Genomic DNA, 15,434 nt, shown 5'->3' with positions numbered 1-15,434 from the left:
GAATTTAGAAAAGTTTTATTTATGATTGAAATTTGTCTGAGAAAAAAATACCTTTGAGGATGTGAAACCTTCATTGGGGATGGCAGGAGGAATAATGGTCACACTTACCTCACTGACACTGACAGGCACACAGACCAGTCCACCTTCACTGAGACTAGCAGGCAAAGAAGCCAAAACTTCTTGACTGTGATTAAAAGACACCCTAAGGCCATGCTTCCTTCAATGTCATTGACAGGGACAGACTCCAAGCCTCCTCTACTGGCATTAACAGGGTCAGACTCTATGCCTTCTCCACTGGCATTAACAGGGTCAGACTCTATGCCTTCTCCACTGGCATTAACAGGGTCAGACTCTATGCCTTCTAAACTGGCATTGACAGGGTCAGACTCCATGCCTTCTCCATTGGCATTGACAGGGTCAGACTCCATGCCTTCTCCATTGGCATTGACAGGGTCAGACTCCATGCCTCCTTTGCTGGCATTGACAGGGACAGACTGCATGCCTTCTTCACTGGCATTGACAAAGAAAGTTTCCATGCTTCCTATACTGGCATTGACAGGGACAGAGGCTTGCTTTATTCTCACACATAATCCTCACACAGGCCACTCCACATCACTGGGTCTGGCAGAGAGACAGGACATGCTATGACTGCTTAATTGAAATTCACAGACCTAGAGGCCACACCTTATTCACTGGAACTGATGGACAGAGGCCAAAGCTCTCTTTGTGGGACTGACAGGCATGTCTGTTAGACCATGTCTGTTTCAGTGGGACTGACATAGAGAGATGCTATGTTTCATTCACTGTGCCTTCACTGTTTACAAAATATACAGACATTATTTTTTTACAGATTGTAATGACTAATCAGTGTTCTTTTGCTCTAGAAGTCTTTACTGAATTCCTCTGGCCTCCAAGGGGTCATATCATGCAGTGATTCTCAAAGTGGACTATGAGGAGTAGGGGGTCCATTTTCTTTGTTTATTGTGATTTATATATTATATTTCAGACAACTTACACACTTGAATTGAACAGGTTTAATTATTAACCTTATTAATAATTTGCTCACTGCAAATCAAATTAAGTTTAATTATTAACATTATTAACCTCAAAATGTGTAAATAAAAGCATATATATTTTTGTCAGTGATGTCAATCCTGGATGTAAAGTATTCTGTTAGCGAAACCAAATTAAATTAATTTATTCAGAAATATAAACTATAAAGAGAAATATAAATATTGTGTTGTACACATTAAAACAGACCAGACAAATACACAGTATTGAATATGTCCATGAAATAAATCTGCACTGAGGAAGCCCTCAAGCTCCTAAATTGAGTTTATTTTACAGTTAAACGTATAAAAGTTTGAGAACCCCTAATCTAGCAAAGGTCTCTTGTTCTCAAAACAATATTGGAGCAGAGCTTCTTCTTTCTTCTATCATTTTAACAAGGTATGTATTTGCACAAGAGGCTGAATGTATATTACATACCTGTGTATTCAGTATGTCTGGGTGCTTATGATAGTAATAAGTCATGTAAGTTGGTGTACAATCAGCAAAAGACATGATCAGTGTTACTGAACAAGCACTCAATGCTGATCTGCGGGTTCAAAGTAAAATTTCAGTACATTTCAATGCACATATGTGAAGCTGAAGCTGAGGAGTGGTTTGAGATCTGCAGTGTGGTTAATCATTCCAAAACGAATAAGCCTTAAAAAGAAGCCTAAGCTTATGCACATCAGGAAGACAGTCCATCATACACATTGGCCGTAGTTGAATAAAGTGATTTTAAAATAATTCAATCAAATGACGAATTCATTCATTCATTCATTTTCTACCACTTATCCGAACTTCTCGGGTCACGGGGAGCCTGTGCCTATCTCAGGCGTCATCGGGCATCAAGGCAGGATACACCTTGGACAGAGTGCCAACCCATCACAGGGCACACACACACTCTCATTCACTCACGCAATCACACACTACAGACAATTTTTCCAGAGATGCCAATCAACCTACCATGCATGTCTTTGTACCGAGGGAGGAAACCGGAGTACCCGGAGGAAACCCCAGAGGCAAGGGGAGAGCATGCAAACTCCACACACACAAGGCGGAGGCGGGAATCGAACCTACAACCCAGGAGGTGTGAGGTGAACGTGCTAACCACTAAGCCACCATGCCCCCTATGACACAACTTATACAGTAAAAATCCCAAAGTGAACCTTCTGAGTGACATCAACTCAAATTCATCCCCACCGGCAGCAGGTAGATGGCGCTCACGGTCCAAACATACAACAGTGTCTACTGCTGCAACTGTGTAATGACAGGGTTTTAATAGCACCGTAGATGGCGCACATGGTTTAAATTAGTCCGTCTATAGAGTCTATAATTGTCAGTTATAGAGAATGAGATACTAAACCAATGGTGGGCCGCTTTCAAAGGTCATGTGGTCTTGTAAAAAACAAAGATAACACACTAGACTTATTTGAATTTGGGTGTCTCATATAGATTCTGCAAATAGATTACAATGAATTACACTCTTATATGTAGTGCATTAGATTGCGTTAATCATATTATTGTTATATTAGCAAAAATCTATGTTAATCACTGGTAATGTTTTGTCTAGAAATTCTTCATTAGAATAGCATGTAAATGTCTACATTTATCTATTGTCTGGAAAGGTTGGGGATCTTTTTTTATTTCTCCAAAATATATTGTATCCCAGATTCATTCACAGATCAGATGAAAATATAGTTTATTATTAATATCCTCATGTATTGTATGTTTTTATAACAATCATACAATCACAGACTTTTATTCCAGTTTGTTAGCCGATGATGGAACAGGGTAGAACATTGATAGCAAATGATTTCAAAATTTATAATTACAAAATTACAATGCAGATGAACATGAAAAAAAAATAGGCACAAAATGTAAACAACGACATCTGAATATGCTTATAAAGTAAAATATATGTAAAGACGTTTTGAAGTGTGTACTGTGTTAAATTTAGGTAGAATTGAGACAATGATATTATCTATTATGATCAATTTCCACATCTTATGTATGTTATGTTTATTTAGTTATATTGTATGTTATGTTTATTGAGTTATATTCTGTTAAGTTACATCTTTTTTAACATCTAATCAGGAACAACAAATAAAAGTTCCCCTCCTAATGATAACTGTCTTGTTTCATGCTGATTTACAATCATGTCTGACAAATATGTTGATAAACTGCAGTTAAACAAAAAAAAAAAACACCCCTGACTCAGCTGATCTGCTCATAACAATCCCTTTAAAAGATTACATGTGTGTTAGAGCAGGAAACACTAAAATGTGCAGTGCAGTGGGAACAAAAATGCGCTCAAGTCTGTAATCCTTTGACTCCTCCCTGTCTGCAGTGATGGAGTCAAGTACCAAGTCCTTCCCATTTTCCTTCTTCTGAGCCGGCTGACCTTTCAGGGATCCATTCATCAGAGAATATCCAAGGCTACAGCACAACCTGCACAGTCTATAGAACAGCAGCATATTTCTCCTAATTAAACAGGTTGTGTATTACATCACAGAAGCTCCTAACACCTTGGAGAAATTAGTAAATTATTAAATTAATGTATTGATTTATTGAAATATTTAATACAAAACATTCTGGACTGTGAATTAAGAAGATATCACATTAGGACCCTTTAACAGTTTTTGGAGTTAACAGTATTTGATTCACTTAACCCTTTAAGTGGATTTTTGGATAACCAGCATGATGATGCTCTCATTAAGACTGTTACTGTTGGCTTGGAGTGGTGCACTTTGCTTCTTACCCTTGGCGTGGACTGGTGTGATGGAGATCACACCCCAACAAAACCATGTTTTTTCAGAGGAATTTGAAGATGCAGCACTGGAGGATGAACTGGACAATCAGGAGAACGTTTTAACTCAGGTAAAGTTGCTGACGGTCATGAGATAGAGATTACAGTTGCAGGAGTGAATCAAATATGGTACCAATGGTGTAACAGGTTTAAAAGTTTGGAAAGATTTTTCCAAAATATTGAGGGATGCACAATCAAATTCTAAGCAGAATCTATGTTAATAAATAAATAAATAAATAAATAAATAAATAAATAAATAAATAAATAAATAAATAGATTTCCATTGAGTGAAGAAATTGGTGCCTTTAAGTTAGAAACTTGCCTGTTGTCTGGTACTCATCCCATGAGCATCCCTTAAATCTGTGGAATCTGCACACTTTGGTGTTTTATGGCACACACCTGTGCTCAAACTCTTCATGTCTTTTACATAAAACATATGTAAAAGAATAAGGCACCACAAGTTCTGTACTACAGCCTGCAAAAGCAAATTCAGTTAATGCCTTCAAAGCCCTGGATCTTTCTAATCCCTTTGCAGCTAATCAAACTTTACTGTGTACTTAATCTTTCACCTGTAATAATTTCATACTCTACCACTGTTCATGGAATGTGTCATCAAACTGATCTGATCAAGAAGAAACACAGCAGAAATGTGCATCTTTTCTCCTTTAGTCTATTCTACTTTAAACCACTACATTCACTACTAGGAAAATATAATAAAATTATTTTTTTTCTATCAAATCCACTAAATTTTGCTTGAACATAAATAAAAACTAACATGGATGCACAAATTGATAGTTTCATGCATATCATTAAAACGTCAGTACTTTACTTCATTGTTAAGGCAATACAAAGAGAATATAAAGATTCACACGGTTCACAAGTGACTCATACCTACTCGGGAAGACTTAATCTAACACTGCTGGTTTAACCCTTCAGCTCCTAGGCGACTATGACAAAGTAAAGACTCTCTCAGAGGGCTCGGATTGCCGCTGTAAATGTGTGGTCAGACCTTTGAGCAGAAGCGCCTGCAGGCGTATTGAAGAAGGGAATGGAAAGCTTGAGGATTTCTACACAGTGGAGACAGTGACCTCGGGACCCAACTGTAAAAAGTGTGCCTGCATCGCTCCTCCGTCCGCCCTCAATCCCTGTGAAGGAGACTTCAGGTTTAAGAAGCTCCAAGAGGCTGGGAAAGATGATATCAAGGTAAAAAGGAGGGAAACAAAATCAATTTTTAACTTTTGAAGATTTCAGTGCTGAGCTGGACTTTCCACTCAACACAAATGGACTTATGGCATGTTTGTGTCGATAGTTTTGCGCCAGAGCTGCAAGGATAATATAGGTGACAAGTAAAGGCAGTTTATTTAACACCACACATTGCTGAGCTATTTTATTCTACTGTGTTTCTAAAAGAAAGAGTTTAGCAGAGAGCAAAGACAAAATATATTAATATCTGTACATGCTGGTACAATTTCACCATTTAATATGTGGAAGCCAGAGCCTGAGGTTTGATCACAGTGAAAAACCACGTCTACATGTGAATACTGTTAGGTGAGCTTCACTTCCTTTACTACTAAAGAAACAACCTCCAGACACAAAACACCTTCTTTCTGATCAGATACTTTTGGGTTTATGAGGAAATTCTGCAAACAGATTTTTGTTTAAACTTTTGCTTTAAAGCCAGCAGTTTAGTTCTACATCATGGACGTTTTTGTTTTTGATTTTCTTGACAATATAATATTCCTTTAACAGCTTTCCACCATCATGGACTTACTTGAGGGGGCTTTGTATGGGATGGATCTGCTAAAGTTGCACTCAGTCACTACTAAACTTCTGGCACGTGTTGAAAACATCGAAAAGGTAAATGATCTCTAGTCTTCTCCATTAAGATAGAGTAGTTGGAGATGAATGACAAGATTAGTACAGAAACATAAAAATAAATTGCAGTTTAAATACCCCAAATATAACTAATGATATAAAATACATGTATATTGAGTACAAGTACTGTAACAGAATGTATAGGACTATAAGAACAGATTTACAGATAAACTATTGAGAAGTGTTGAAATTAGAAGCCTACAGTATATGTCACACACATCCAACCGATTCGATGGCAAAAAGACTCAGTCTAGAGCTGCGTAAAGGGAATAATATATCTTCAAATTAAATTTACATACATAACTTAAAAATATTCAGTGAACAAGACACATTATGTTCTCTTATGTTGTCATAGATATTGTTACAGAAAACAACAAGATCTGAATTTAAGGTTTTTTATTTGTATAAAAAGAAATGTTGAGTTACTGAACATACTGCACATCTTCGCTTATTGACTTTGTTGGGAGTAAGAGGGAACAATGTGTGCAACAGATTGCAACCCATTTTAAGTTTGGATAAAGAAGAATGCAAGTTAAGAATTCCCGCTTTACTCCTCTCTATTGGCATCAGACAAAGGGCATCTGAGTGCAGTATATTTTCAGCCTGGACAACTGCTGAGCAAATCTTTTCCTTCCAGACATTTTCCGGAAATGTGACAAAAGAGCAAGGGAGCATGAAAGAGTTGAAAGGACAAGGGAAGGACCTGCATGTCCACCATCACCTGGAGAAGAAAAGACGTTTGAGCCAGCTGGAGCCCTTGCTACAGAAAAAAGTGGCTGCAGCTTTTTCACACACAGAGGTGAGAGAGATAGTACAGAGATATGTTGAGACATACCAAAGACAACACACACACACACACACACACACACACACACACACACACACACACACACACACACACACACACACACACAGTGTGCAGTTCCCACACTGAAATGTGTGAAAAAAATAATTCCAAACACTACCATGTACCAATAATTATAATTTTATTTTAGTCCTTTGCATACACCACGGATGGCACATGGATCACCCAAATGAGGTTTCTTCTTCATGTGATCTCAGTTTATTTTTAAACTTAAAACTTTTTTTCTGTTTCCATTTTGAGACTACTTTAAGACAATGTGATTTGTGAAAAGCGCTGTACAAATAAAATAAATTACTAAAATTTCTACAGCTCTACAGATCTGTCCTCGCAGTTAAAAAAAAATGTCCCGAACCCAAAATAGATGGTATGTTTGGCTTGCATTCTACAGTTGAATTGTTTTACGATTGAATCAGACTGCAATAAACTGTGCCAGAGTTTGATTGAAACTGGACTGAGATCCTCGCTCTTACATGATTTTAGCTCATACTTAAGTGCTTTGTTCTCACCTGCACAAACACCCCATGAGAGTATTACTGGTCCAGCTCTGTGGGTTGGAACAACATATTTCCTGTCTCATATGATAAATGTTTCATGTTCACTTATTTACTGTATATATTTAGCACTTTTCTCCAGACATGTTTAGCTATTCTATTTAGGAGTGCATTTCAAAAAGATGGTTATTTTCAACGTAAAGGAACTCTGTTTTAGAATTAAGATTTCCAGATTGAGTATTAAGATTTCCAGATTACCTATTGAGGAAAAAATGGCCATGAGAAAATTGAGACAATCTACAAAAACAATTTACATTTTTAGTTGTTGTGAACTGAGACAGAAACTAATCAAAGCACAGAGCCGAGCAGATAAGGATAAATTACCGTCCTCAAAGGACTACAGTGGTATTGAGAACGTTTTGTAAATTATAGTGTGTTTATAATAACACGTCATACATCAGTAACCCATTTCATGCACTGTGGTACCTCCCAGACACTATCACACCAGGGACAGATGTCTGATAAAGTGGGAGACCATAATTTCAGCCAGATTTCTAGTATTTATTAGAGGTTCTGGTATGTTTTGTCAACAAACACAGATAAGATTCACACACTTTCACAGAAAGGGGCTGTTTGACTGACATGGCAGATGACCAAACACAGACCACCCACTTCCTGCAGGAGAATAAAACACTTTTATGAACATTTTATTCTGTAATCTAACATAACTAAATGCAAAACAACAACAACAAAACTTGAATTGAATTTGAATATTTATAATACAGGAAAGCTCTAGGTCCAGCCAGAATATAAGGGAGTTTTCACTAGAACAGATCTGTGGTTTAGAGTATTTTTTCAACATTCTTTTAAAAAAATCCACCATTGTAACTTCAGAGTGAATTACAACCACATGATAGTGCTAAATTCATTCATTATGTCTGCTTTTTTAGGTTTTTAGATATACTGTCTTATGGCAATAAGAAGATTTCCTGTGACTAGGACCAGTTTAGTACCTTTTTGCCCTAATTAAGTGAGGCATCTTAAATTAGATCACTGAAGAAGAGAAGAAGCCTTTATTATTGCCACACATACATTCAGGCCATTTTCTTTGCTGGTCCAAGCTGAGGTAATTGGGTTTGGAGCACAGGGGCAGCTATAATAAAGCATCCCTGAGTATAGAAGAGGTTAAGAGCCTTGCTCAAGGGCCCAACAGTGGCAGCTTGGCAGTACTGGAGCTTGAACCCCAACCTTCCAATTAAAAACTCAGCCTTAACCACTCGAGCCACCCCTGCACACAAAAAAAACCTCCCAGCATGCAACCTCCACCCACAATAACCACTAACACCTAAACATTCCCAGAGACTTCTATCTACATCCACAACACACTCACACTTATAGGCACACATTCACGCGTACATCACATCAAAACAATGTAAGCGTTTGTAAAAAAATTTAAAAATTGAGAATTTTATTAACAACAGCACCAAACGCAAAGAATACCCAAACCCGAAAAAACAAAGTCTGAACACACAGTCTAGCTTGTAATTACACACACATACTGGAAGGATACAGTTTGTTAGCAGGGCTAACCAAGCACCACACAAGTCCCAGCTCTGTGGAAAGTATTAGCCCACTTTGCTGTGTCAGGCTGGCGATCAAAGCCAGCTTCCACAAAGCCTGTCCCAAGAATTAAACTACACTAAAAATTCATCATTAAAAAAACAGTTTGGCAAAAAAATGTAATGCACATTTTCCCCCCTCAAACCCCAAATATAGTTAATCAGTCAGGATGTGTGGTCTCTGATATTTGGTTCCTCAGATGTGTTTTGGAGCTATAAGGAGCATGTCAGTCCATAGCCTTATAGCTTTAATACAGAACTGAAGAAGGGCAGTAAATAAACCACAATTGGGCAGATGTGTATACTAGTGATATAGATGTATATGAATAGTTTAATTGGAAGGGGCAGATTATTCTAAATAGATAAAAGTACAGATTTGAATACACGGCGCATTATGATGTGGGAATGAGGGAGTGGTGAAATTTGTTCATGGAACAAATTTAGACCATAATTTACAGTGGTCATTCATTGTTCCTCAGTAATTGCCTAGTCAGGGTTGAAATAAAACACATGAATTTAAGGATGTAGATGAGGTTGAAGAACTGTCTGAGCCAGAATTCAAACTATGCTTTTGGGAGTATAGTGGTAAAGTTCATATTAAAAAGAACAGAGAAGCGTTTCAGGATAGGCCACCCACTATGAGTTTAAATCCAGATACAGATACGGATATTTGGAGCATGAAACAAATACAGATCTATACCTAATGTAAACAACATGATTTGTTTGCAGAAGTATGAGGAGAGGTTTGTAGGGAGTCAGGATTCCGGCAGGGTACTGAAGAGAAGCCGTGTTGAAGACTCACAGGACCAGAAGTTAGTGAAGAGCAAAATGGGACCAAATGGGATGAATATCAGGAGCGTGACCTTCTATAAGGCTGAGACTGAAGAGGAAGATGACGGAGAACAGAGTGGTGAGCTTGCGACACATGGCTTGTGATTAATGCTGACTTGCCCCGGCTTGCCTTAGGGTTTAATCTCTATTACCATCACTAAAGGAAAACGAAAAAGTTTTTTATAACCTAATTGCCATCTCCTGACTTGTGCAATTACCACAAAAGGATTTCAAAATATTTATTTGTTTTGTTCCACTTTTCCTAGCAGGGGTCAAGTGCCAGTATGCTGATAAGGCAAGCACAGACTTCTCTAACCCCAGTCATAGATTTCAGCTCTCCCTGTGGGAACTCTAGACATTCCCAAGCCATTTGTGAGATATAATCTCTCCAGCGAGTGATAGGTCCTTCCATGAGGTCTCTGTCCCTCAGGGTGTGCCTGATAAATTGGAGCTCAATAAGGGGCAATTTGTAACATGTTTGAACTAACTCTGCCTCTTCATTAAGCCTGTTTTTATATTATATATTAAGCTCTATTACCAACAATATTTAATCCTCCACAGCAGGAACAGATGATGTGCTGAGTGGTGATGGTTCAGTGGATTTAATAATAGAAGACCAGATCCCTAGACAGCAGGACACTCAATCCATAGAACCTCACACTACAGCCACCATGGCACCAAAGGTGAACAGTGAAACTACCACAAAGCAACCTAATGTGGAGTCCTGGGAGACAGAAAGGATGGTTACCACCAGCAAGGCAACGCCTCTTTCCTTAACAACCTTCACCACCACAACCACAACCACCACCACCACCACACAGCCTATGACCAATAACAGATCAACATCCATCTCAACTCCTCCTAAAGGTCCAAAACCACAGCACAACTCCACATCTGAAGCAAGAAAACACACTTTAAAATCTCGACTCCGCTGGGACGAAGAATCTGTAGTCACTACAGACTCACCAAAGAATTCTGGTAAGTTCAAGATCTTTTATAGCATTGTGTATATTTGGACATGCTTATGTGTTGAATTTTTATATCATGATAAATTATAGCAGGTGGTTAATATGCATTGAACAATTCACAATCGTAATCATAATCAGGATATTAATTCAACTAAACCCAAAAAACCTAAATGTAATCAATTTCCGAGTTGTCAGTCAGTGATGGCAGGTCCAATACCAAGCTCATTTACTTTCATTTACATGCACATACTCATACAGTACACATACTCGAAAATGCTCCAACTCTCAATACCATGTGATATGTGATGTACAATAGGTCTAGTTGCTCCAATAAACATATGAAATGATATAGGTGTGATCTGTAAATATTTCTGCAAACTGCACTGCAAAAAATACCAAAAGCATGTACTATAAAATTTACTACAGTAAAAATTAGCTTAGAAAACATCTTATGGCTTATAGATACTGTAGTAACTATAATAGAAGATCATTAGGACAATAAGACTTGCAGAGCAGTATCTGTAAGTCCTGTCTTTAAAACTGAGCACAAGTTGCCATGTACTGTATTTCACACTCACAAAATTATTCATTTGCAGTGAAGTGAGTGTCAGTGAAAGTCATCAAGTATATAGGTAGAAGGTTTGCTTCCCACCTTCACCTGCTGTACTGTATGTTTGTGTGTGCTTCAGGGGTTTCCTCTGGGTACTCCAGTTTCCTTCCTTGGGAGGCCAGAGAGTGAAATAATACCAAATTGCTCTAAGGAAAATATAAATCTGGTTGTTTAAGATGACTGCCTCATAAAAGTTAAGCTACAAGATTAGAGTAATTTACAGTGTCCTATACCATGACAGTTTGAGTGTGACAGCCTATCAATATTTCTTTATTAATTTAATGCCACAATAAACAAGTAAAGAAGCAAATACTGGTTAAAATGACAATAAAAGCTTTTTGACTTGACTCTTGACTTGAAATGTCTGGATACTTGTGAAAAGTGTTTCTTCTTCAAGAAAGAAATATTTGCTGCTTTAATTTTCAAAATAGAAAAATGCTGTCACATTAATGCTATCTGAATGGGATAGTTTAAACCCGAAAATAAAATGCAACCAAAAAATGCTCTTAATATTATTTGTTTTTTATCATTTGTAGGCGTATGCAAGGACACGTTAGCTACTATCGCTGACCCTGTGACTCGCAATACTTATGGCCGCAATGAAGGCGCCTGGATGAAGGACCCAAAAGGCAATGGCAATGTCATATATGTCACAAATTACTACTATGGCAGCAACCTACTGGAGTTCCGTGATATGGACGCATTCAAGCAAGGTGATTATTATACTTCTGGTAGCAACTGAAGAGCAAAATATTATTGCATTCTAAATTATTATTACAACAAACACTATTAATAATATGCTACTAGATTTTGAATCTAGACAACATGCTATTTATTTAAGTGTTGGACATCACTCAGAAAGCCTGACACAGAACATTTAAGACCAAACTTCTACCATATTAATGATACACTAACATTGGGTAATGTGCGATTTTGTAAACTTTGCTTTTCTTTACTGTATTTTCTGGATGTTAAGTTGGTTAAATGACTTCTACCACAAGGGGATGCAATCTACCATCAGTATACAATTATATTATTAGCTAATTTATTTCCAAACTGGCCCACAAATCTAAATTAGTGAATTTGTCCAAAATAGTAACACAATATTTGAATCCCAGTACCTGTTAATTAATGTTTTTTTGTTTTGGTCAGTCCTGGTCAAACACACTGTTGACACTGTAAAACCCATTGTGGGTATTAATATTGGAGCTTTTTATTTTCTCTCAACTTAGGACGCATAAGCAGCTCGTACAAACTGCCCTACAACTGGATTGGCACGGGCCACGTGGTCTACAATGGTGCCTTCTACTACAACCGGGCGTTTTCCCATGACATTATCAAATACGACCTTCGCCTGCGTTACGTGGCAGCTTGGACCACACTGCATGATGCCATGTTTGAGCATGAGGATGAAGAAGCACCTTGGAGCTTTAGGGGACACTCTGATGTGGACTTTGCTGTGGATGAGAGTGGCCTCTGGCTGGTTTATCCAGCTCTAGATGAAGAAGGCTTCCACCAGGAAGTGATCATCCTGAGCAAGCTCAATCCTTCTGACCTGCAGAAGGAGAATACATGGAGGACGGGCCTAAGGAGGAACAGCTACGGGAACAGCTTTGTCATCTGTGGTGTCCTGTATGCTGTGGACAGTTATGAGCGCATAAACGCCACTATTAGCTATGCTTTTGACACGCACACACACACTCAGATGGTGCCACGGCTGCCCTTCATGAACAATTACACTTACACCACACAAATTGACTATAACCCAAAGGACCGCACACTCTATGCCTGGGACAAGGGCCATCAAGTGACCTATGATGTCATATTTGCCTATTAATTACTGTATTGTGATTAGATATAGATCATAACTAAATTACTGTTCTGCACTTTTTGTAAAAAAAAAAAAAAAAAGACAGTGGATTGTAGATCAGTCTACAGGGTCAATATATATATTTTTTACAATATGTCACTATTTTATTGTTGTTTATTGTTCATTTTGCAGTCATTCATTATCATTCCATGGCAAAAATGTTCACTAGGTTAAAGCCTAAGCATACTTTATGCTGTGACATTGTTTTGCTGGCTGTCACAAAAAAGTATGATGCAGTTGCAGAGCAGACAGTCAAAGAACTGACTGCAGAAGCTTCACTTGCCAGTCGTGCCTGTGATTGGTCACTGCACCCAAGATTCATTCATGTAGTCATGGAAACCAACTCCTGTATTCAAGTACCATCATCTGCACTGGATCACTTGTAAGCCACAGTCAGTATAAAGCCGCAGAGAGTATGTGAGCTTGTAAGCTTTCTGAAGGCGGTTTTGTATTTGTACAACCCTTTGCTGTTTTTGCATTAAGTATACTGAGGACTTTAATGACAAAGTCATTGTTACGGCTTATGTATGTATGTTGTAAATAACATAGTTAATTTAAAATAAATGCCATGCCTGTATTTTGTAGAGTGATGAATTAAGTCACAAAAACTTTTCATTTGAGTTGCAACATATTTATATACATTTTAATAGTTTTATTTTCAAATAATTTTATTTAAATATTTTAAATCAGTGGTGCAAAAAAAATCTTTGGCGCAATTATGTAAATTATCAGGAGGCTCACGAGCATTTTCCAAATTTTGATTAAGTGAATTTTGAGTAAATGATAAAATTTTATCTTACAAAAGCAGAAAAACTGCAGAAATTACTTTTCACTTTTGTGATTAAATATCAAGAGAAAAGTAGAAACAGAAAAAGTGACAAAGTGAATCATTTACCATCGTACAAGCACAGAAGAATCAGTAACAGACAGACTAAACATTTGCAGAATACATTTCATTAGTTCTCTGAGAATGTGAAGTTTACAGTACATATTTGTGCCTCATGTTGTATTTGTATTTCTAACATTGACTTTAGTATAATTTCACTTCCACTTTCAATTAAGCATTTAAGATTTTTCCACAATACCCATACTAATGTACTGTATCTTCACTACTGCAGTTAGTGGACATAATAAAGCATTTAATAAAGGGGTAAATGTAAATACCATTCTTTGGCAAACAAGGCATTTCCAAGCCTACAGACACCAGAAATATTCTCCAGTCTCAAAAAGGCATCTGAAAAACCCATTAACAAACTTCACAACCAGGATGCTTGGTTCATTTTCCTTCACAAATCTCAAAGGAATCTATTGTAAAATACTCCATAGAGCACATATGCATGTCACTAGCCACATTTCTTAATTTTAAAATGAAATAAGTAAAAGAATCCTATATCTCTGTATGCAAGCATAGTATAGAATTTTATAAGAAAGCACAGCCATGCATGACACAAGGGTAATATGCTACTGAATTAGGGTCAGTAATTTCAGAAATGTAATCTGTAGGTTTAAGGAGAATCTATAAACTAGTAAAGAGAGACAAACCAAGTTCACATAACCAGCCAGATAATATTTGGGCCAAAGATTCCAAATTTTAATCAAGTATATGAAAATTCCATACAGAATCATGAAATGTCACATAAGCAGTTTTCTTACGAATTAGTCGTTTAAATAAATGTGTATTCTTTGCATTTGGAATATTTAAAACTACATTAAAACTTCAACAGTTGATATGTAATAACCTGGCATCTCTGAGCTTCGCTAAAATGAAAAAAAAAATACAAAGAAAGTTGACAGACGTTTGGATGTGCTTGACATTTCATTGCTCTGTACGTATATGAGGGTTAGGATGACAGTGAAATTCAACTCAACACATTGCTTGATATGAGCATGAATGTGCTGTCAGCATCAAATGTTTCTAAAGTGCATCATGATCTCCTTCACCTCGTCATCCTTTGGGTCTCATAGTCAAAACCAATGTTCTGTCAGATATCAAAGGCATGGTTTGCTTTTCCATCACTTCATTTTGACCAGGAGCCTTTGCTTTCTTCTCTCTACTGATGCAGAAAGCCTTCGGGATCTACTGGCGAGACAAGAGGAAAGCTTTCTTGCCAGACCAAACTTCAGGAACTGACCAACAGGGATAAACTGTAGGTGGTACAACTCCAAATGGTAAAAAGAGAGACTAATAAAATCTGGGTGTTTTATGAGCCTGATATTAAAATTTATGAATGCTTATTTAGCAAAGAAGCGACCAAATTTCCCCTGAAATTAAAATAAAGACTACTGGGGATATGTACTGTAATTGGATTCCATCCGGTTAGATACAACACAAGCATGGACAAGCTTGGAAGGTGGCCATATCTGCAACTCCTGAAAAATGAGTGAGCAACCCCAGAGGTATTGGAGTTTATTTTGGCACAGATCTCTGTTCTGGCTAAAACACAAGTAC

The 15,434-nt window shown here is 37.4% G+C and overlaps 1 protein-coding gene across 1 annotated transcript; it reads left to right on the top strand.

Moving 5' to 3' along the window:
* The first annotated feature begins 3,323 nt into the window (after nucleotides 1-3,323).
* Nucleotides 3,324-13,562, top strand: olfml2bb (olfactomedin-like 2Bb). The gene is made up of 8 exons (XM_027146065.2): nucleotides 3,324-3,927; nucleotides 4,793-5,059; nucleotides 5,606-5,713; nucleotides 6,369-6,530; nucleotides 9,436-9,616; nucleotides 10,099-10,515; nucleotides 11,652-11,828; nucleotides 12,348-13,562. Exons 1-8 carry the CDS (start codon nucleotides 3,748-3,750, stop codon nucleotides 12,950-12,952), a joined length of 2,097 nt encoding a protein of 698 aa, XP_027001866.2. The 5' UTR covers nucleotides 3,324-3,747; the 3' UTR covers nucleotides 12,953-13,562.
* The last annotated feature ends 1,872 nt before the right edge of the window (nucleotides 13,563-15,434 follow it).

Source organism: Tachysurus fulvidraco, chromosome 11, assembly GCF_022655615.1.
Source record: "Tachysurus fulvidraco isolate hzauxx_2018 chromosome 11, HZAU_PFXX_2.0, whole genome shotgun sequence".
NCBI classification, from domain to species: domain Eukaryota; kingdom Metazoa; phylum Chordata; class Actinopteri; order Siluriformes; family Bagridae; genus Tachysurus; species Tachysurus fulvidraco.
Note: the sequence above shows the minus strand (reverse complement) of the source record. Positions and strands in the feature narration are given on the sequence as shown.

Excerpts from the sequence above, each read along its gene's own strand:
- olfml2bb (XM_027146065.2), top strand. The coding sequence starts at position 3,748 with ATGATGATGCTCTCATTAAGACTGTTACTGTTGGCTTGGAGTGGTGCA. Across the intron at positions 3,928-4,792 it reads AGGAGAACGTTTTAACTCAG|CTCCTAGGCGACTATGACAA; the intron begins GTAAAGTTGCTG and ends TTAACCCTTCAG. Across the intron at positions 9,617-10,098 it reads AGATGACGGAGAACAGAGTG|CAGGAACAGATGATGTGCTG; the intron begins GTGAGCTTGCGA and ends AATCCTCCACAG.